This window comes from Pseudogymnoascus verrucosus (genome assembly GCF_001662655.1).
Source record: "Pseudogymnoascus verrucosus strain UAMH 10579 unplaced genomic scaffold scaffold_34, whole genome shotgun sequence".
Classification (NCBI taxonomy): Eukaryota; Fungi; Ascomycota; class Leotiomycetes; order Thelebolales; family Thelebolaceae; genus Pseudogymnoascus; species Pseudogymnoascus verrucosus.
The window spans coordinates 234,394-251,834 of record NW_017263685.1 but is presented as its reverse complement, the minus strand read 5'-3'; the positions used below and the strand labels follow the sequence as shown (position 1 = coordinate 251,834).

Sequence of the window (17,441 nt, the reverse complement as noted above, 5' to 3'; positions counted from 1 at the left end):
ATAGACAGAATTGTTGTAAAACATGGACGCATAGTCACAATTAATATGCTTGTCCAGCTGTAGAGGATCCCCACGTACACCCCACTTCATACTCTGGTCCAGACAAGTGTACATAAACTTCGGTCATTGACGGTTGTGGCTGAGGCGTCCCTATGACGAAACAGTGGCTTGTACTGGGAACGGAATACTGAATAAGACAAGAATGTCAATAAATGACCAAGGCAGCGCGGTCACACGATTGCTGGCACCACTGTTCTACACCTCCAAAAGCAATTAATCCCTTTGCCCTTTGCCCTTAATTTTCCCTTCGTGCATAACCAAATAGAATCCCAAAATATATTAACCTTTCAGCTTCAAGCACAAAATTTATATTAAATAAAGTATTGTGGTTTATTGTGGTTTATTGTGGGTGAGTGTGCGGGATCCATAGCTCCATAATCGCTCCTAATCGCCCTATGACGGCAAAGCGAATGGCAGCAGCTAACCTGTGCGACTAGACTGCGCAGCCCAGCCTCCTCACATCGACCACCTCAAACTCGTGGCCTCGCTCCTCCACCTCTTCTTACCTCCATAACTCTCGTTCCACCCTACAGACCCTGCGAACTCTCTGCTCCCCGACTTTCAAATACTTTAACCTTCTGGTAATTACAACTCTGCTCTAGCTGCGCTACGTGGTTTCCCCGAACTCGAAAGCTCACACAGGCCAGATCACGTCGCCATGCCTCCACCACCTAACTCGGCTCTGCCGTTGTCCCAGAGGCTACTGGCCCTGGCGCAGACACTGCAATGTACGTTTATGCGCTCTCTGTTACTCTTGATCGCTCATGCTAATTGAATATTCAGTTGCTTGGTTTGTCGGGTACGTCGAACTTTTCTTATTCCGAGTCCTCTCGAGCTTCCAAGCGACACAAAAGCTCGAAAACACATCCGAGATACCTGGCCAGAGCTCAGAAAAAATACCCCGCAGAACAGCAAATAGCTGTGCTGCCCCAACGGGAATAAATAGCTAACATGAAGCTCGCAGGCACCTGTCGCTACTCTTCTGTATACTCCGCTACAGCTTGTCATATCTCACCTTCAACTACTACTCGACGTGGGCCCAATTCTCGTACCGCACCGCCTTCGTCTCCGCCGCAGCCACCTACGGCATTGTCGTCTACAAGGCATTCCGCGCGCGCAACCGCCCCGGCAGCAAGGCCCAGCCAGGACTCCTCTCCTTCGCCGCGGACGAGAATGTCCAATACCTAGGTACGTCATTGACCGCCTTTTTGGCCTTTTTGGCCTCTAGACGGACATGTGCTAATCTCCCCCCCAGTGATGGCGCTCGTCTGGCTCTTCTCCCCCCAGTACCCCCTCGCCATGCTCCCCTTCGGCGTCTACTCCGTCTTCCACGTCGCGACCTACTCGCGCACCAACCTCATCCCCACCATCAACCCCCCCGCCACCGTCGTGCCGCCAGCAGGCACCTCGCCCTCCGCAAAGCCAGTCTACAAGCCCTCCGCGCTAGCTGAGCGCATCGGCCACTTCGTCAAGGACTACTATGACCAGTCCATGGGCCTCGTTGCCGTCCTCGAGATCGTGCTGTGGTTCCGCCTCCTCGGCTCAGCTATCATCTTCTCCCGCGGCTCCTGGATCCTGTTGACGCTGTACACGGCGTTCCTCCGCGCTCGCCTCTCCCAGAGCAGCTTCGTCAAGTTCCAGTTCCAGAGCCTGGCGGCGAGAGTGGATTCGCTTGTTGGCGGTCAGGGGATTCCCCCGGTCGTGAGACAGGTGTGGGAGACCATCAAGGGTGGGGCTAAGCAGTTCCACGATGTGACTGATCTTGGCCGATACGCTGGTCGTGGCCCGGCGCCTGCCAGGAAGACGAACTAAGTCTGGAGGGGAGAGGACACCTTTGTAGAGACAAGGACTGGGGTCGGCGCAGGTCGTGTTGGTGAGCATGGTCTGCGTTTTGTTATCGCAGGTCGAAATATATGGGACGGGTGGGATTGGGAGGAACAAAGTGTCTGTGGAAAAATTGGTGGGATATATGGGAAGCGCCACGAAGAGGGAGGAGGGTGGTGCGACACGGACAGCGGACATTGAGCCGCGTGTTGTCGGTTATGAAATTGTAGGGAGAGTTTGGGACGGAGGATGGGGGGAGTTGCATTGAGTGAGCGTGTGGGAAGTGTCTCTTTTACTGGAGGGTAGGGAGGGGTTATTTTGGTGTACAAGTTCCCAGCTGTAGGTGGTTCCTCGTTGTCAGGGCCGCTTTCGATGCACTAGATATTCAGAAATAAAACGCCTTCAAATTAAAACTTATGGGTAGTGAAAGACAGTGTGAACAATGCGAGATGAGCTGGTTCAAAGATAACTTGCTGTTCCAGCTTTCATTTTCGGAGTAAGCTGCAAGCCACTCGCAGAAGAACCCGCTCTGGCATTTGATAAAACATTGGGTTTAGCAAATACACCAATTCTCCATAACCCAAACCTAGCCACAACGCCGACCTTGCCTTACACCATAACTATAACATATCGGATGCTGATCTACAGCTCCTCAGGTCCCTGCTGCTTCTTGCCATGATCGAAGGATCTGCCCTCCGGCCCAAAGAAATTCCCAAAAGTGCTATTAAGCACCTCATCATTCAACCTCATATGCCCGCCCTCCACCGTCAAAAACTTCAACTTCCCCGCCTCATCCAACTCCTTCAACCCCAGCCAATTCTCCGTATAAATGCTCCTCTCCTTCAACGGCGTGACCTCCGTGCCATTCACCTCCGCAAACCACGCCGACTCCTTCGGCACCACCGTCACATCCTCATCAAACATGTACATCACGAAGTTCTCCAACTTCCGCAAGTTCGCCGCGTACTCCTCATTCTTCACCTCCCGCTCGTTATTGATATCGGCTAGGAAATTGGAGTTCGCGAGGTAATTCTCCATATCCTCCGGATCCCGGAAGTACTGTGCTGGCACCAACCTCGACTGCGTGAACGCTGACCACGCTCCGCCTCTCAATATCGCATTCGCGCCCTTACACAACCAGTCACTCGGCCCACAGGTCTGGAACTGCGTAATCCCATTATGCTGGCTCCCGAAGGTAACCAGGCTCCTCACGGGCGGAAGATTACAGCGCTGCACGTACGCGCGCAGGAACTGTCCGCCCTGCGAGAAGCCCAGCGCGTCGACGGCTGGGGCGGTGGAGAGGATGGGGTGGGAGGCGAGGTCGGCGCAGACTTGTTCGAGTTGCGTGGTGAGGTTGCCGAAGAAGGTGGCGCGCTGGTCACCATAGGCGCTGGCGTCGAGGTGGATGTTGTAGATGAAGGTGCCGGGGTGGATGGTGGAGGCGAGGGAGCCGATTTCTTGCATGCCGGCGCTGGTGAAGGAGTCGCCGAGGCCGTGCCAGATTATGAGGGGGAGGGGGGTGATGAAGTCATCGTCAATGGTGGCGGGGAGGGCGGTGGTGGTGGAGGCGAGCCCGAGGGCGAGGGTGAGGAGAGTGGGAAGTTGGAACATTTTGGGTGGGTTTTGATGATGGTCGATTGGAGTTGATGTGATGGAATTGAAGGCCGGCTTCTATGTTGTGGAAGGCATGGGAGTGAGGATTATGCTCGAGTTGTAGGAGGAGAGTTGGTAGGCCAAGACCATGAGTCGTCAGCACCTGGATTCGCCTCCAAGGTGTGGGGGATGGGTCCACGACAGGCACAGCCTTGTCAATCGTCCGTGCACGTTTGCTCTTAACCACTTCTCAGTCTCAGCCTTATAACTGCACTCTTCATTTACAACCAGGCCGCAGCTGGCCGAGTAATGATATCAGCTATGGCTCCAGCAGAAGTCACATACAGCCAGAAACTAGGCCCCCACCCGTCCTATATACAGGTTGCGAAGCCGTTCGTTTTTGAGCAGAAGATTCAAGGGCAGATAATCGCTACTGGCGCAAACCCTCAACGGGAGGATACATTCAGACTCCAAGGCGTACAATGGATTGACGATACTCGGCGAGCGCTTCAGCTGTATGTCTATACCTCTCATCTCTTTGTGAGTTAATTGTGGATTTGCTAACACCCTCTCTACCAGACCCGTCCGCACATTCGATACCGCCGTCATCTACTACCACAAGTTCCGGCTCGTCCACCGCGATACAGAATATGCCTCTACGGACGCCGCGGCAGCTGCTCTCTTCGCCGCCTGCAAGATTGAAGATACGCTGAAGAAGTCCCGCGAGATCCTGTGCGCAGCCCACAACCTCAAGACCAGCTCTCCATCCGAACATCTAGCCCCCGACGACAGCGTCTTCGATGGGCCGAGCAAGACCATCATCGGTCTCGAGCGCCTCATGCTCGAGGCCAGCGGCTTCGATTACCGAAACCGATATCCACAAAAGTACCTCATCAAGCTAGGTCGACGGTGTCAGCTCGACAAAGACGTGGTGAAACTAGCATACAAAATGATGCTCGACCTCTACCGCACCTTCGCACCCCTAAAAGTCACCTCCTCAGCCATGTCCTTCGCCTGCCTCGAGCTCTCCTGTCGCCTCCTCTCCAAGCAAGAAGACCAGCTCGCCGCCTTTGACAAGACCAAATGGCGCGTCCCCCGCGCCCACGTCATGGAAGGCATGCTCGACCTGCTGGAACTCTACACACATTTCCAGAAAGCGACGAAGCTAGGGAGCCAGTACACGCTCGAGCGCTTCATCGGTATCCGCATCGCGCTCAACCAAGAGGCTGAGGAGCTGCGTCTCCCGCGCTTCGGGGAGTGGAGCGAGGTAAAGGGGAATGGAGCCGTGAAGGGGCTGGGGCTGAAGACGCCGAAGACGCCGATTACGCCGGCTAGTCCGAGTGAGGTGAGGGTTAATGGGAAGGGGGCGGGGGCGGGGGCGGGAGATGTGGCGAGTCCGGCGACGCTATCCCCGAGGTCGGCGGGGTCGGGGAGGAGGGGCGGGGCGAGGGGGCAGGAGGGGACGGTGAGGTTCATGCTTGATGGGGGGCAGGCGAGGAGTGAGAAGGAGGTGGTGGCGGAGTATTTTAGGGATGAGTTTGAGGAGTATGAGGTTGAGGTTGAGGAGGAGGCGGCGGTGGTACCGAGGTCGTTGGCGGGTGAGGAGAGGAGGAGGGAGGATAGGAGGGATGGGAGGAATGGGCAGAGGGATGGGTATCGGGCGAGGCATGAGAGGGGGTTTAAGAGGCCTAGACGCTGAGGGGATACGTTGGAGGATGGTTTTGGAGTCGTAGATAGAATGGTATGAATATAGACGTTACAGCACTATTGGTTGATACAATCAGACTTGGCGTGTTCACACTTAATCACGCTGCATGGCAATAAGACGACTGTGTTTATAAGAATACTTTTTCGATGTCTTGTACTCCTCTACTTATGCTTTGCAAAAATAACCTACACTGTCATAACTAGCATCTTCCAAAACTCCATCAACGCCGCCACATGCCTGTTTCTGCCTTGCTCCATTTTTTGGCTCCACATACTACAACCCTCTAATCAGACGCCTTGCGCTTCTTCGACTTGCTCTTCTCCGCCTTCGCCGCCGCTGGGATAGGCAGCTCATCAACAACGCTCTTAGCCGCCTCCGACTTCTGCTTCTTCAGCTTCTCCTTCCTCAACGCAATCTCCTTATCCAGATTATTATCATTACTCTCCGGAAGCACCTTCTTCTCTTTCTTCGCCTTCTTATCGGTCTTAGACTCCTCGGTCTCCTCCTCACCCGCAACACGCTTCCTCTTCTTCCCAATATTCGCCTCAGCAACCTCCTCCGTCTCCTCCACCTCATCCTCAAGCACGTCGTTCTCATCAACCCACAGCTCATCAGCAAGCCAGATCGGCAGCGCGGCGGTGGTAGGGCCCTTGATGTGCAGAGCGCGCACGCCTCTCCACTTCTGCGGCACGAACTTCTCGATTATCTCCTTCACAGCCGCCTCGACGTTCTCAGCCACATCCTGTGCCTTCCATCCCGCAGCCGCAATGCGCACTGAAGTCTGCGTGCTGGGCGACAACGCAACCAGCGCACCAGACAGGGACTTCTCGACCTCCTTCGCCAGGAGCTTAGGCTCAATCAAGACCTTCTCAGCGCTCTCGCGCTGGGCCTTGGGGACGCGCTTGCCCTCCGCGCGCGGGGCGGGAGCCTGCATGTTGACTGGGATTGGGCGCTTGGTGGTGGTCTTGTAGAAGGTCTTCCCGAGGGTCTTTGGGAGCTGGGTGATGATGCGGTCATCAGCGAGGAAGAAGTCGTGCTCAGCGAACAGCTGACGCTGCGCCTCGTACTGGTGGTATTTGGCCTTGATCTTCTTGAGGCCGATGACGCGGGTGATACGTGCGCGCAGCTCGGCGGGGAAGGCGGGCGAGGCGACGATGTCCTTGTAGGCGCGCTGGGGATCGGCGGTGATGAGGCAGATGGTGGAGGTGGGGGAGGAGTTGAGGGAGTGGGGGAGGGCGATCTTGCCGGGCTTCAGGCGCTTGGTGTCCACGATGTGCTTCTTGGTCGTGATGTTGAGCCAGATGGGGATTTGGTCGAGGTCGTCGCTGTCTTCTTCATCGTCGCCAGCAAGGAGGTCGCGCTTGCCCGATTTCTCGGCGGTGCCTTTCTCCGAGGTCTTGATGTGCTTGATGAGAGCTTTGGAGGCTTTCAAGGTCTGAAGAAAAAGATGTTAGAAAATCTGGATCCTTATCGTGTGCCTGAAGCATTCAGTGGGGGGAATTGGTAAATACCTGCGCGGAGTTAAGCTGGTACGGCGATCCAGTTTGCACCTTAGTGGTGAGAGTGGTAGATTTAGGTGCCATTTTGAAGTATTCGGGGTGGTTATTTAGGATCAGAGTACTCTGATCTCGGCCTCAAATGATAAACTTTAAAGTTTTTGGGTGGTTGAAATTTCTACCGAAGATGATTGCGCAGATGGTGTATGTGGTTGGCTGTAATTTGGGGGTTAGCGCAAGGCTGATAAAATAGCTTCCAGGTCGAAAACAAACCTCAGCCTTGTCACTTGTCCCTTGTGGATAGCTTCACCATCACGTCCATAACTCCACACACATCATGCACAGTGAAGGAGGTCAAAGACATTTATTGATCCCTTTTGAGGTGCGTGCCTAATATCAACTTTGTTGCTGCTGCAGAGCTCACCAAAAGGGGTTTGCTGTCCTTTGGATCCATCACCAAGATATCTATTATGAACACACGACAAGGACGATATCTATATAAAATACCGTTTCAATTACGGTTGCTCCTCATGGCCGGCTCAACTGTCGTACAATCTCGGAGAGGAAGCGACCGAAGATCCTCCTTTCGTCAGCCACAGGGCCCATATCCAGGCGTAATATCGGCCCAAAGACGCGTCGCAGAAAAGGCTCAATAAGAGCAAAGTGGGACCTCTCTGGGCATAAAGCCACCGCGAACAATGAAAAAGCTCAGTCCACCAGTCCACCAACAGACGTGCATTAAGGTATAATTATGTCTTACAGAAGTGTCTTCTAGTAATCAGACACGCGAGACCTTCTGGGCACTCAAACTACAGGTTTTTCCGTTCGCAGCTGCAGGCCATGGCGCGCCAGAGGTAAGACGTCCAATAGCTGGTTACGAAGTCTCAATCGTGCATATGTCCCATCGGCGCGTAGAAACACTTAGGGGTCCTCACCGCCATGCAGAGGGCGGAGATCGGTGGTGGTTTTTACACACAAGGCACTTGGATCGCACATGAAGAAGGGCACGAATTGCGTATAGTGCATCAGTATGTACAGTATTGTGCGGTGGGAAATATGTAGGTATCGCGACTTTTTTGATCAGGAGGTTGGGTAGTATGGGGCTGTGAGAGTGGAGTGGAGAGGCAATAGGCAAAACAGATTGCCGAGGCGCGTCTGAGTCTGTGGAATCAGTGGAATCACGAACATCTGAGATGCGTCTCAGGAGATGTGCGTAGGTGTCTGGGCCCCTTAATGACAGTTAATGTGAATCCTGCTGCTTGCATCCTAAAGGGAGCTCTAGGGAGAGACACCAGAGACACAGTACAGTACCGTGGAAGCTGTAAAAAGTAGTAGAACTGGCACGATATAGGCGGAGAGAACAGGATGACACGGAGTCAATTGGGGCTTTCCGGTGCCAATTAATTACTGTCTGGAACTTCTCGGATGCCGTCATAAATACAATTCACTTCTTTATACACATTAATCCCTGAATTGACATTTGCTAAGTAGCTGTATAAAGTGTACGCAGGGAGGAGCGTCGCTTCCTAGCGCAAAAACGCGCGCGGTGGGCGTACCGCGTTGGACCCAGCTTCTCACATAACTCGCACTGCTCCAATCTTTCGTGACCGCGACTCTAGCCCTCCCTCAAAACCCAGCAAGCGGCCTCTTATTTCGCGACCTCTTTCTCGACCTTCTTCATACTGTTACTGATTTCTTAATCTTTGATCTGCTATTTTGATCATTGCGTGTTTGTACATTATTTGTTCCGTCGACCTCTTACAAACTCCAAAACATATCTTCTCGCGTGCCCCCACCAGACAAGGTACCGCGTCGAGACGCGGTTGCAGGATCTTTCCACCACAACTTCAATTACCAGAGGAAATCCCGATCTTGGGAAGAAAACCGTGAACATGATGGAAGAGAGTCCATCCAAAGTTAACATGCTTCCAACACTACCCCCAGTGGCCGGCGTGAAGAGGCCTGCTCCTTCCCTGCTGCCAGCTTTCGAGCCACTATCCTCCTCGCCTGGCTTCCCACGACCAGCGAAACGTCAAGCACTCTACTCTCCTTCTCAGCGAAATGCATACTCGAAGTATCCTACTCCGGTCCCAACTTCCACCACCGGTATCTTGTCCTCATCTCCGCCGAGGGTCCAAAACAAGCCATCGATCCAACGACGCCAATCCATGCACTCCGAGCGAGCACCACTTTCCGCTGTCCCAACCGTCGTCCTTCCCGAAAATGGTGACGAGTTCCTCATGGGAAGATCGAGCAATTCCTCGCAATACCAGCTCTCGGCCAACAAGCTCATCTCGCGAATCCACGTCAAAGCGCGTTTTATTGCCGCGACTTCATCCCTGGGAACAAGCAAGGTTGAGATAATATGCAATGGCTGGAATGGAATGAAGGTGCACTGCCATGGACGCAGCTGGGATCTGGCGAAGGGTGACAGCTTCACATCGGAAACAGAATCCGCGGAAATAATGCTGGATGTTCAGGATGCACGCGTTTTCGTCGCGTGGCCTCGACGCCGCCAAGCTGCTTCGGAAACCACTTCCGCTTGGGATGAACTGGACTCTCCGAGGAGACAGGGTGCTTTGGTCGGACTGGGCGTGGCTATGCCATCGAGCCCCTTGAGAATGGGACAACGCCTTGTGTCGCCTGAATCGCCGACTCCAGCAGGCAATGCCGCCAGTGGTAATCTGCCAAATATTTTCTCCCAAAGCCACTCCACCAACGCCACAGTCGAGGTCTATGAAGACGCAAGCTCCGATGTAGAGCCAGAGGTCAAGCTGCAATCGTCACAGGAATTCGAGCCATTTGCAGACTTGAGCGCCAGTCAATCGAGCGAGTTGAGCGAGGCTAGCGAGGAGGACCCGGATGAGGAGAACGATCCAATTGTACACTCTTTCGGTCCCTTCGGTGCGAATATCTCTTCAAGGATGGCTGCTTTCACTGCGGGTGAGACGCCACAACTCGAATCTGGCCGCGCATCCCAAGCATCGTCCGCTGCATCCTCTCCCTCCCCAGAAAAACGCTCAGAATCCGAATCCACCAATAATGCTGAGCCAAAGCCATTCGTGAACCATGTAGTCAACCAGCTCGCCTTCTCCCGCCTGTCCTCGACGCCACTGTCCGTCATCCTCAACAACTTACCTTCGGATTTGAGGGGTATCAGTGATTCGCACCCAGAGAACAAGGGCCTGACCAAGGAAGAACTCCACCGAGCTCTCACAGCAACGACCTGCATCGGCGAGATTCACCGTGAAGGAAAGGATGCTGCCGGAAAACAACTGGAGAGCGAATACTATTACATCCCAGATGAAGATGTGGATGAGAGCCGTAGAGCTGCTGTTGTTGATGGGCTGAGGAAGCCGTCGTTGAGAAACTGCCGTAAATCACACAAGGTATGTTTCATTGTTTGCCCTCTCTTTCCTGACCAGCCACTAACAATTTCGCAGCAATATTACTGGAAGAAGCCAAGAACGCCATGATTGAAAGCAAGTGAATGCTGCATATTTCGAGCGGCAACCGATCCGACTTACTGTATATGAAATATGGCACCTACGCCAGAACCCTTACCGTCAGAGTTTATATTACCACACCAAGCTGCATAGCCAAGGAGTTTTTGTTTGATTTTTTTATTTCCGTTTGCGCGCGAGTCAATACCATGGCGGCGGTGGTCTCTCCAATAATCGCAGGTGTAGGCGGACATTAGTTACTTGAGAGTAACTCTTGTAGAAAGAATAGGGGGTCGAATTCAAAGAGAAATTCCGATGAAAACCGATGACTTGATGATATAAATGAGTGACTTGGGATGGCCCTTTAACGTTGTTGTGAGAAAAAGACGTTTCCGTTTGCTGGTTGCGCTAAAACGTTATGGGAAAGCTCTTATCGGCTTCCCACGCTTATCGAAGAAAGTTCCCCGCACTAGATGGTTAGCGCAGTTGTAACCGCGCGCTAGTCCTGATTCGTAACTGACAACGTCACTGGTCGTATATCGTATTTCCAATGTCTCGAAGCAAGGATACTTGTGGCTTTCGATAGGAGGCAATACGACAATTTGTAGTTGTCAATCTCCCTAAATACTGATTCTTGTATAACAATCACGTCTCCTCCAGCTCTCCATCTCAAAGTGAATCAATTGTTTAATCTACCTATAATACCACCACCAACCCCACTACTCAGTACGTTCTCATCTCCAACTCAACCAACGAAATAGACGCGTCTCAACTAACTATCTCCAGAACACACACTTTCGCCACCCTTCAACACCACATCAACATATCGATCACATACCAAACCACCATCCAAACCCGAGAATCCACCATGTCAACCCATCAAACTCACCCCTCCACCACCAAAACACCCCACTCCCCCCTCTCCGTCACGCCCCTCGAACCCGACGCACAAGCACCCATCCTCCGCTCTCCCCTCGACGACACATCCGCAGACCCACACTCCGCGGTCTTCAAGTCAGAGCAGGCACAAGGGCTGGCTCATCGCGCTGCTGGTGAGGGGGCTGGAGGGAAGGAAGAGGGGAAGGAGGGGTGGAAGCCGAAGTATGGACGTACGCAGAGCTGGGATAAGCAGGATTGGAAGAGGGCGTTGCAGATGAGTGGGGTGGGGGAGGGTGAGAAGGCGGGGTTTTCGGAGAAGAATGGGGGTGCGCAGTAGGGAGATGATTGGGGAGATGGGGGATGGCGGGATTGGGACATGAGCATGGGATTGGGATTGGGCTTGGCTGGGTCATGGGAGGGTTATTATGAGGTTATGATGGAAGAAATGGACAAATTGCTGGATGGCATGGACATAGGCATAGGCATGGCTTCTAACGGCTGACGAATATAATGTTTTACTGGCTTTATGAGTGCTCGTGCCTTCCGGGTGTCTTGTAACTCTGAGTACAATAAACATTCCGGTCGTCAGAACTATAACTACCATATATCTACCCCTTGCCTACCAAATTAAAAAGCGGGTAGATGTAGTAGCCAGGCGAAACGGCTTGAAAGGCGGCTGGAAGGTGGGTAGATTGATATTGCTAGTGAGGAAGGCAGAGGACTATATTTGAAGAATACCATGGGCAATGAGGCTATTTCGGGCTGCGTCCATAAAATAAAACATACTGCCCTAGAAATTCAATCGCAATACAATCCTAAAATCCCACATTCGCTCCCATCGTGCCCAGGCTCGTGCCCAGATCCAAAAGTGGAGTGAGTTGTAGCTGGATCTATCAGTACAAGGATGTGGCGGAAGCTATGACATCACAACCCCTCCATCCCCTGTGCCTGGGCCCGGCTTTGAGAATTAAAACATCTCAGCGCCCCCCTTGCCCATTGGCATTACCTCAAAACACATGCAAGTCCCAAAGCGAGGACGCATTATAACGTAGAACAACTTTATAGTTTCCAGAATGGAAAGCGGAACACCTACCGCTGGGGAGCAGGCGCCGTTGGCGCCGTTGGCGCCTGCGAGAAGTTATGATAACCCCATCGGCCCACAACTCCAACCTATCCAGGCCGTCAGACCTGTCGACAGAACATCAGAGGACCTACCAACAGATAGTCATGCCCTCGCAGCCGCTGAGCCGGAGGAAAAGGGGTACGCGCAAACCCACAGCGCATCCTCCGTGCGCGATCTGGGATGGCACAACGACTCCGGCTCCATTCCACGCCCTCTCATCGCCGGACTCCCTAACGACGACCTCTGGGTGCTCCTGCGGCGTTTTAACAAAGTAACAGACCCCCTTCCCTTTTCCAACAGCACAACTAACCCCCTGACCAGCAAATCCAACATGTCAAAACAACCCCCACACCGCCCATGGACGCCCTGGATCTAAATATCTCCCCTATCGAGGAATTCTCTCCGGATAAACTCCGCGCTACTATAGAGCGCCTCTACATGACCATGATCGTCGGCACCATGACTGCCGTGAAACACATCGCTCGTCTTCGGTCCTGGCGCGAGCGACCCCGCACGATGGCGTTCCTCGCTGTCTACGGCGTGGCATGGGTGTATAACCTACTCGTGCCTACCATTGCCGCTTTCATGATGGTCCTTATCCTCGTGCCGAGCACAAGAGAGATTGCTTTCCCGCCAGCGCCGTTAGCGTTGATTGATTCCTCAAGCGGGGGCGTTCAGAGTCCGGCTGCCGGGGTTCTGGGGAGTGATGACTCCCTCACCGGCGCGCCTGAAAGTCACCCTGGAGAGGCAGTAGAACAGGAAGCCTCAAACTTCGTAACTGCTTTCTCAGCAATTGTTATTAGCAGCGCAGCAGGAAAAGGGAACCAACCCCCTCCCTCGTCCTCCTCTTCTGCCGAAGGGGAAGAAAGCACCCTCGACGCCGCAGTCCCCGACCCCACTGAAGCCCCCCTCAAAGCCGCGGATGCACAGACGAAAGCCGCGGGAGGAAAACACGGTGGTAAGGGCGATAAAACGAAAGAACCCATGTCAGCAGCTATGTGGGCGAAAGCGCGCCCCGTCATGCGCGCCATTTCTGACACCACGGATACCTACGAACGGCTAGCAAACGCTTTATCTCCCACCGCACCATTCCCATTACTCGCGCCGCGAATAAGGCTCGCTGCGATCCTCTCCCCGCTCCTGATCGTGTCATTGTTTACCAGCGCGCATGCGGTTGTCAAGGGGACTTCGTTTGCGGTTGGGTTTGGGTTTTTTGGGGGGCCGATTATTGAGAGGGCGATTGAGTGGTTGGATGCTAAGAATCCGGATTGGCAGCGTATGTTGAGGTTGAGGAATTCGTTGTTGAAGGGTGTCCCGACGAATGCGCAGTTGATGATTACGTTGCTCAGGGTGGGGGAGAAGCATAAAGCGCCGTTACCGCCGCCGCCGGAGGGGCACGAGGAGCTACACGATGTTCCGCATGAGACGGCTGGGGAGGGCCTCGAGCATTTAGGTGAGTTGCTTAACCCCATTACCATTATAGACGTCAAGAGAGATGAGCTAACATACCTAGATGCTTCCCAATCCGAGATAGACGCCGCCGTCAACCCTTCACCAGAAATGGGGAAAGAAAAGGCATTGGCCAAAAAAGAAGAGAAAGAGAAACCCAAAAAGCGTGGCCGTCACTTTGTCGCCTTCCTCCGCAGCACCGTCCGCGGCGGCGTGGAGACTATGATAGGTGCTGATAGACTTAAAGCCGCAGCCGGTGCACCGCACGCTAAGAAGCGCCTCGGTGTCGTACCATCTTCGCCTCTCCCCCCTGCTGGACCGAGGAGTTTCCCGGCTAGGTATAAGGGGTCGAGGGGGTGTGCTGTTCTTGACACGGACGGTATGAAGCCGGTGTTGAGGTGGACGAAGGAGGGGGGGAGTAAGGAGTGGAGTGTTGATGTGAGCGGGATTAAGGAGGTGAAGAAGGTTGGGGGGTTGGGGTGGGGAGGGAAGATGGTTGTGGGATGGGCGACGGGGAGGGAGGTCGCGGATGGGATGGTGGTTGTGGGTAGCGAGGGGGAGTTTTTGTTGACGGCGGTGGGGATGAGGGATGAACTTTTTAATAGGGTTGTGGCGGTGGGGGATCAGATGTGGGAGTCTTGGTAGAGGGGTTGGTTTGTCTGGTTTGGGTTTGGTGTTTTAAGGGGGGTTGGCTGGTTGGGTAAGGGAGGGAGGGGTAAATGGGAAAAAGGGTTGGTGGGATGGCGTTGTTTGGTTAGGGGGATGGAGGCATAGTCAACTTGGCTGAATATAAGTATATCTTAAGTGACAAACATGTAGCGACAAGTCCCACGTGAATTTACTCTTGCGGTCTCGAAGTTTTAAAAGGCTTGCCTGTAGCTTTAAGATTACAGTTGTTATAAACACTAGCTATTGCATATAGTCCCTCTTTGCAAAAAGTAGAGATACCATGTATTATAGTTCTTACAACGTCTAAATATATGCTAGATAGACTACTAGTATGTGGAAGGGGTTTATCACTTTGTAGGAGTTATGTTCCTGCACATCATTTCTGCCCTACTAGCAGAGTATGGGTGATATATATCATTACTACCCTAGTATAGGTAACACGCTCAAGCACCATATTTTACATTAAAGATGGGCTAAATAACGGAGTAACGTCCTAGGATGTTCGTATAAGCAGGTGGCTATCGATCATTTTCTAACTAAGCGTAGATTTAAGAGCAGGAGAGGTCGTGCGCTTAAATGCATACGGTAGCGAGGATTTCATGGAGTAGGAAGATATTAAAGTAAAGCTTATAGGCAGTACACTATTTGAGCATGTATAGGCATGGGCTACTATATTATAGGAGAAAGGTAGCAAGTAAGTAATACGACCCTGTTATATAACACTACTAATAACCTAAACTCATCCATTTTCGGGCTAGTCCATTTGGTAGGTGAGTTGTTAAAAGACATAGGCTGGGGCTTTAGCACTTTACACGAGTTGTGTAGGGACACAACTTGTGTAACGGGCTAGAACCCAACTCCTGTAACATAGCTCGTGTAACTAACGGGAGCACAACTCGTGTAACAGAAACATAACTCGTGTAACGAACCAGAACACAACTCGTGTAACGTGGTAAATCCCCGCCTATTTCTTTTATGTAGATGCTGTCACTACCTCTGTGGTTCTCCCCTAGTCCCCAACAAAGTCTAGGGGAGCATCCGTCGCGGCTGATGACTAGTTGTCATAGCATATATATTTGTCTCTGCATTGCTGTATTCTATTCCAGCTTTACGTAGAAAGATCTCGGGCTGCTTGCCGAGCTTTCGCTGGTGCAGGCTCACTTGGGCAATCCGGGGAGCAGTGGCCATATTGGTATAAGACCTAAAAAGCCATTTCACATACCCTCAACACCTCCTTCATCCAACTCCTCTTAAACTCTCCGCTCTACCGCAAAACACCAACGTGAACAACGAACCCTTCTCCGCCCCTCAATCCCACCCCCGCAACCTCGTCCGGAACTCTCCACACCCGGAACGACTCTTTAAACGCCGTAAGCCACCCTTCAAAGACCTGATCTGAGCGCAACTGCTGCGCTATAATACAGACTGTCTTTCCCTCTACATTCCCCAACTCCGCAGCTTCACCCCCTCCGCCGCCGCTGTTGGTTTGGGCATTGGAGTTGTTGGCGCTGTTGCTGGCGGTTGTTGTCGTGTCGTCGCTATCGCGGTGGGCCTTTCGTTCCCTCTCACGTAACCGACAGGCATCAACACAGGCCTGTACGAGTGGCTCGATTAAGGCATCATTGTATATGCAATCACACGCAATCACTGCGTCAAAACTCCCTCCTCCCGGAAGTAAGCCGGCTACCTCATCTGTCTCCCAGTCTAGTGTCTTAATCTGTATATTCGAGTCTCCCTCCCCTCCTTCTCCACCCTCGCCACCCTCTGTAGCAGCGGCCTGTGTAGCGCCGCGCTTAGATTTCGCTTTTGCTTTCGATTTCGACGAGTTACTGTTATTGCTGGGTTTCGACTTCCTAGTGAGAGAGGGAAGGTTGGAAGAGATATTCTGCCGTAACAACTTTAGGACATAGGACTGGTCTGTGAGTGTATAGGAGCTGACGCTGGGTGATAGAGCGAGCGCGATTACGCCCGAGATGCCGGAGCCGAGTTCGAGGACGGTGGACGAGGGAGTGAAGACTGAGTGGGTGGTGAAGGGGTTGGTGGGGGATGAGAGCCAGGTTGCGACCAGGGGGGTGATTTTCCAGAGAACTGTAGGGGGTTAGTTGGCTTATGTGGAGGGAGAAGGAAGCAGGGAGGGAAGGAGGGGAAAATCGTACCTGCGCCTGTAGTGCCGCCGCCACGAGTGGAGGAGAGGATAGTGGGGGATTGGTAGATGGTGAGGTCGCGGCCGGCGATGGTGAGGTCGATTGAGGTGGCGGTTTGGTCGACGAAACCTAGGTTTTGGGAGGGGATGGGTTGGGAGAAGAGGAGGAAGGATTCTGAAGGGGGTGGGTGTTAGTGAGGTGGGGGTAGGGGAGGGGAAGAAAGTGAGAAGGAGGGGTGAATAAGTGATTTGTATGGATGAAGAGATTGAGAGTAAGGAGAGTAAAGAGAACTTGCCTTCTTCCGCATCTTCAATCTCGTCCCCGAGGGCTCGGAGGAGGGATTCGACCGTCATGTGTGTGTGATGCTGTGGATATTAGATATCCTAGCATCTTTTTCTTATCAAGATTACGATGAGGGGATAATGTGAACGAGGCTGCATGAGCCTGCAGCCTCGTCACGTGTAACCGAGGACTAGCATGAGGAACAAAGTTTATCCCGCCCACAAGTTAACCTTGTCACGTGTTACCTAGGCCAACGACCTAGGATCTGGGGAAGAGAGTTCGGCTGGGTACAGCAGGAGGCCCAAGTGCAGGCTCGGCTTCTTGTGTCCCTCTTGTCACTCGTAGCTCGGCGATGCACACGAGGTTTTAGCGAGGGATTGACCACGAGGGACCTTGGCAAGCGGGCGTGGGCCTCGGCTACCTAGGTACGGGGAAGCTCGGCGGAGGGATTTGCTGATAGGGATGGATGACGGGTGAATTGTAGATGTAGATCCGCTATTGATCCCTGGCGTAAGGCCGCATTTTGTTGGTGTTGGTACAGGGGATGGCTATTGTTGAGATTTTTCTGTAAACTGATGCTATATACTGTTTTCTATAGGGAGTCGATGGGTATATGCAAGGCTGTGTGTCGTCGTTTCCTAGTTTACGGATTTAGGTCTCGTGACTTGTCCGGCAAGAGTGGCCTGGCCGCCTCTCGCCTGTTTTGAGCTGGGGTGCTCTTGCCGAGAGAGAAGCGCAGAATGCGGAGGGCCGGGGGCAGGTGTGCACACC

General features: G+C 53.0%; 8 protein-coding genes across 8 annotated transcripts; 5 read left to right on the top strand and 3 right to left on the bottom strand.

Moving 5' to 3' along the window:
* Positions 1–258: 258 nt before the first annotated feature.
* On the top strand, positions 259–2,303 carry VE01_07511 (uncharacterized protein). Its single transcript, XM_018276945.2, has 6 exons — positions 259–409; positions 498–641; positions 708–788; positions 844–859; positions 1,025–1,248; positions 1,316–2,303. Exons 3-6 carry the CDS (start codon positions 719–721, stop codon positions 1,870–1,872), a joined length of 867 nt encoding a protein of 288 aa, XP_018128730.1. The 5' UTR covers positions 259–409; positions 498–641; positions 708–718; the 3' UTR covers positions 1,873–2,303.
* Positions 2,103–3,599, bottom strand: VE01_07510 (uncharacterized protein). The gene has a single exon (XM_018276944.2). The coding sequence runs from the start codon at positions 3,493–3,495 to the stop codon at positions 2,527–2,529; it is 969 nt and encodes a 322-aa protein (XP_018128729.1). The 5' UTR covers positions 3,496–3,599; the 3' UTR covers positions 2,103–2,526.
* CTK2 (RNA polymerase II C-terminal domain kinase beta subunit) lies at positions 3,490–5,307 on the top strand. The gene is made up of 2 exons (XM_018276943.2): positions 3,490–3,992; positions 4,057–5,307. Exons 1-2 carry the CDS (start codon positions 3,787–3,789, stop codon positions 5,174–5,176), a joined length of 1,326 nt encoding a protein of 441 aa, XP_018128646.2. The 5' UTR covers positions 3,490–3,786; the 3' UTR covers positions 5,177–5,307.
* Position 5,308: 1 nt separating this feature from the next.
* Positions 5,309–6,844, bottom strand: VE01_07508 (uncharacterized protein). The gene is made up of 2 exons (XM_018276942.2): positions 6,697–6,844; positions 5,309–6,620 (listed from the first exon to the last, which is right to left on the bottom strand). The coding sequence occupies exons 1-2, from the start codon at positions 6,766–6,768 to the stop codon at positions 5,469–5,471; spliced, it is 1,224 nt and encodes a 407-aa protein (XP_018128647.1). The 5' UTR covers positions 6,769–6,844; the 3' UTR covers positions 5,309–5,468.
* A 1,447-nt stretch (positions 6,845–8,291) lies between these two features.
* On the top strand, positions 8,292–10,601 carry VE01_07507 (uncharacterized protein). The gene is made up of 2 exons (XM_018276941.2): positions 8,292–10,070; positions 10,125–10,601. The coding sequence occupies exons 1-2, from the start codon at positions 8,574–8,576 to the stop codon at positions 10,155–10,157; spliced, it is 1,530 nt and encodes a 509-aa protein (XP_018128652.2). The 5' UTR covers positions 8,292–8,573; the 3' UTR covers positions 10,158–10,601.
* Positions 10,602–10,712: 111 nt separating this feature from the next.
* On the top strand, positions 10,713–11,340 carry VE01_07506 (uncharacterized protein; the record flags this gene model as incomplete). Its single annotated transcript, XM_018276940.2, has 2 exons — positions 10,713–10,850; positions 10,911–11,340. The coding sequence occupies exon 2, from the start codon at positions 10,993–10,995 to the stop codon at positions 11,338–11,340; it is 348 nt and encodes a 115-aa protein (XP_018128708.1). The 5' UTR covers positions 10,713–10,850; positions 10,911–10,992.
* Positions 11,341–11,887: 547 nt separating this feature from the next.
* Positions 11,888–14,220, top strand: VE01_07505 (uncharacterized protein; the record flags this gene model as incomplete). Its single annotated transcript, XM_018276939.2, has 3 exons — positions 11,888–12,397; positions 12,448–13,579; positions 13,640–14,220. Exons 1-3 carry the CDS (start codon positions 12,077–12,079, stop codon positions 14,218–14,220), a joined length of 2,034 nt encoding a protein of 677 aa, XP_018128650.1. The 5' UTR covers positions 11,888–12,076.
* Positions 14,221–14,951: 731 nt separating this feature from the next.
* VE01_07504 (uncharacterized protein) lies at positions 14,952–17,298 on the bottom strand. Its single transcript, XM_059463886.1, has 3 exons — positions 16,684–17,298; positions 16,401–16,562; positions 14,952–16,332 (listed from the first exon to the last, which is right to left on the bottom strand). Exons 1-3 carry the CDS (start codon positions 16,739–16,741, stop codon positions 15,509–15,511), a joined length of 1,044 nt encoding a protein of 347 aa, XP_059319548.1. The 5' UTR covers positions 16,742–17,298; the 3' UTR covers positions 14,952–15,508.
* Positions 17,299–17,441: the final 143 nt, after the last annotated feature.

Excerpts from the sequence above, each read along its gene's own strand:
- VE01_07511 (XM_018276945.2), top strand. The coding sequence starts at position 719 with ATGCCTCCACCACCTAACTCGGCTCTGCCGTTGTCCCAGAGGCTACTG. Across the intron at positions 1,249-1,315 it reads CGAGAATGTCCAATACCTAG|TGATGGCGCTCGTCTGGCTC; the intron begins GTACGTCATTGA and ends TCTCCCCCCCAG.
- VE01_07510 (XM_018276944.2), bottom strand. The coding sequence starts at position 3,495 with ATGTTCCAACTTCCCACTCTCCTCACCCTCGCCCTCGGGCTCGCCTCC.
- CTK2 (XM_018276943.2), top strand. The coding sequence starts at position 3,787 with ATGATATCAGCTATGGCTCCAGCAGAAGTCACATACAGCCAGAAACTA. Across the intron at positions 3,993-4,056 it reads ACTCGGCGAGCGCTTCAGCT|ACCCGTCCGCACATTCGATA; the intron begins GTATGTCTATAC and ends CCTCTCTACCAG.
- VE01_07508 (XM_018276942.2), bottom strand. The coding sequence starts at position 6,768 with ATGGCACCTAAATCTACCACTCTCACCACTAAGGTGCAAACTGGATCG. Across the intron at positions 6,621-6,696 it reads ACCAGCTTAACTCCGCGCAG|ACCTTGAAAGCCTCCAAAGC; the intron begins GTATTTACCAAT and ends CTTTTTCTTCAG.
- VE01_07507 (XM_018276941.2), top strand. The coding sequence starts at position 8,574 with ATGATGGAAGAGAGTCCATCCAAAGTTAACATGCTTCCAACACTACCC. Across the intron at positions 10,071-10,124 it reads ACTGCCGTAAATCACACAAG|CAATATTACTGGAAGAAGCC; the intron begins GTATGTTTCATT and ends ACAATTTCGCAG.
- VE01_07504 (XM_059463886.1), bottom strand. The coding sequence starts at position 16,741 with ATGACGGTCGAATCCCTCCTCCGAGCCCTCGGGGACGAGATTGAAGAT. Across the intron at positions 16,563-16,683 it reads GATTGAAGATGCGGAAGAAG|AATCCTTCCTCCTCTTCTCC; the intron begins GCAAGTTCTCTT and ends CACCCCCTTCAG. Across the intron at positions 16,333-16,400 it reads CGGCGGCACTACAGGCGCAG|TTCTCTGGAAAATCACCCCC; the intron begins GTACGATTTTCC and ends AACCCCCTACAG.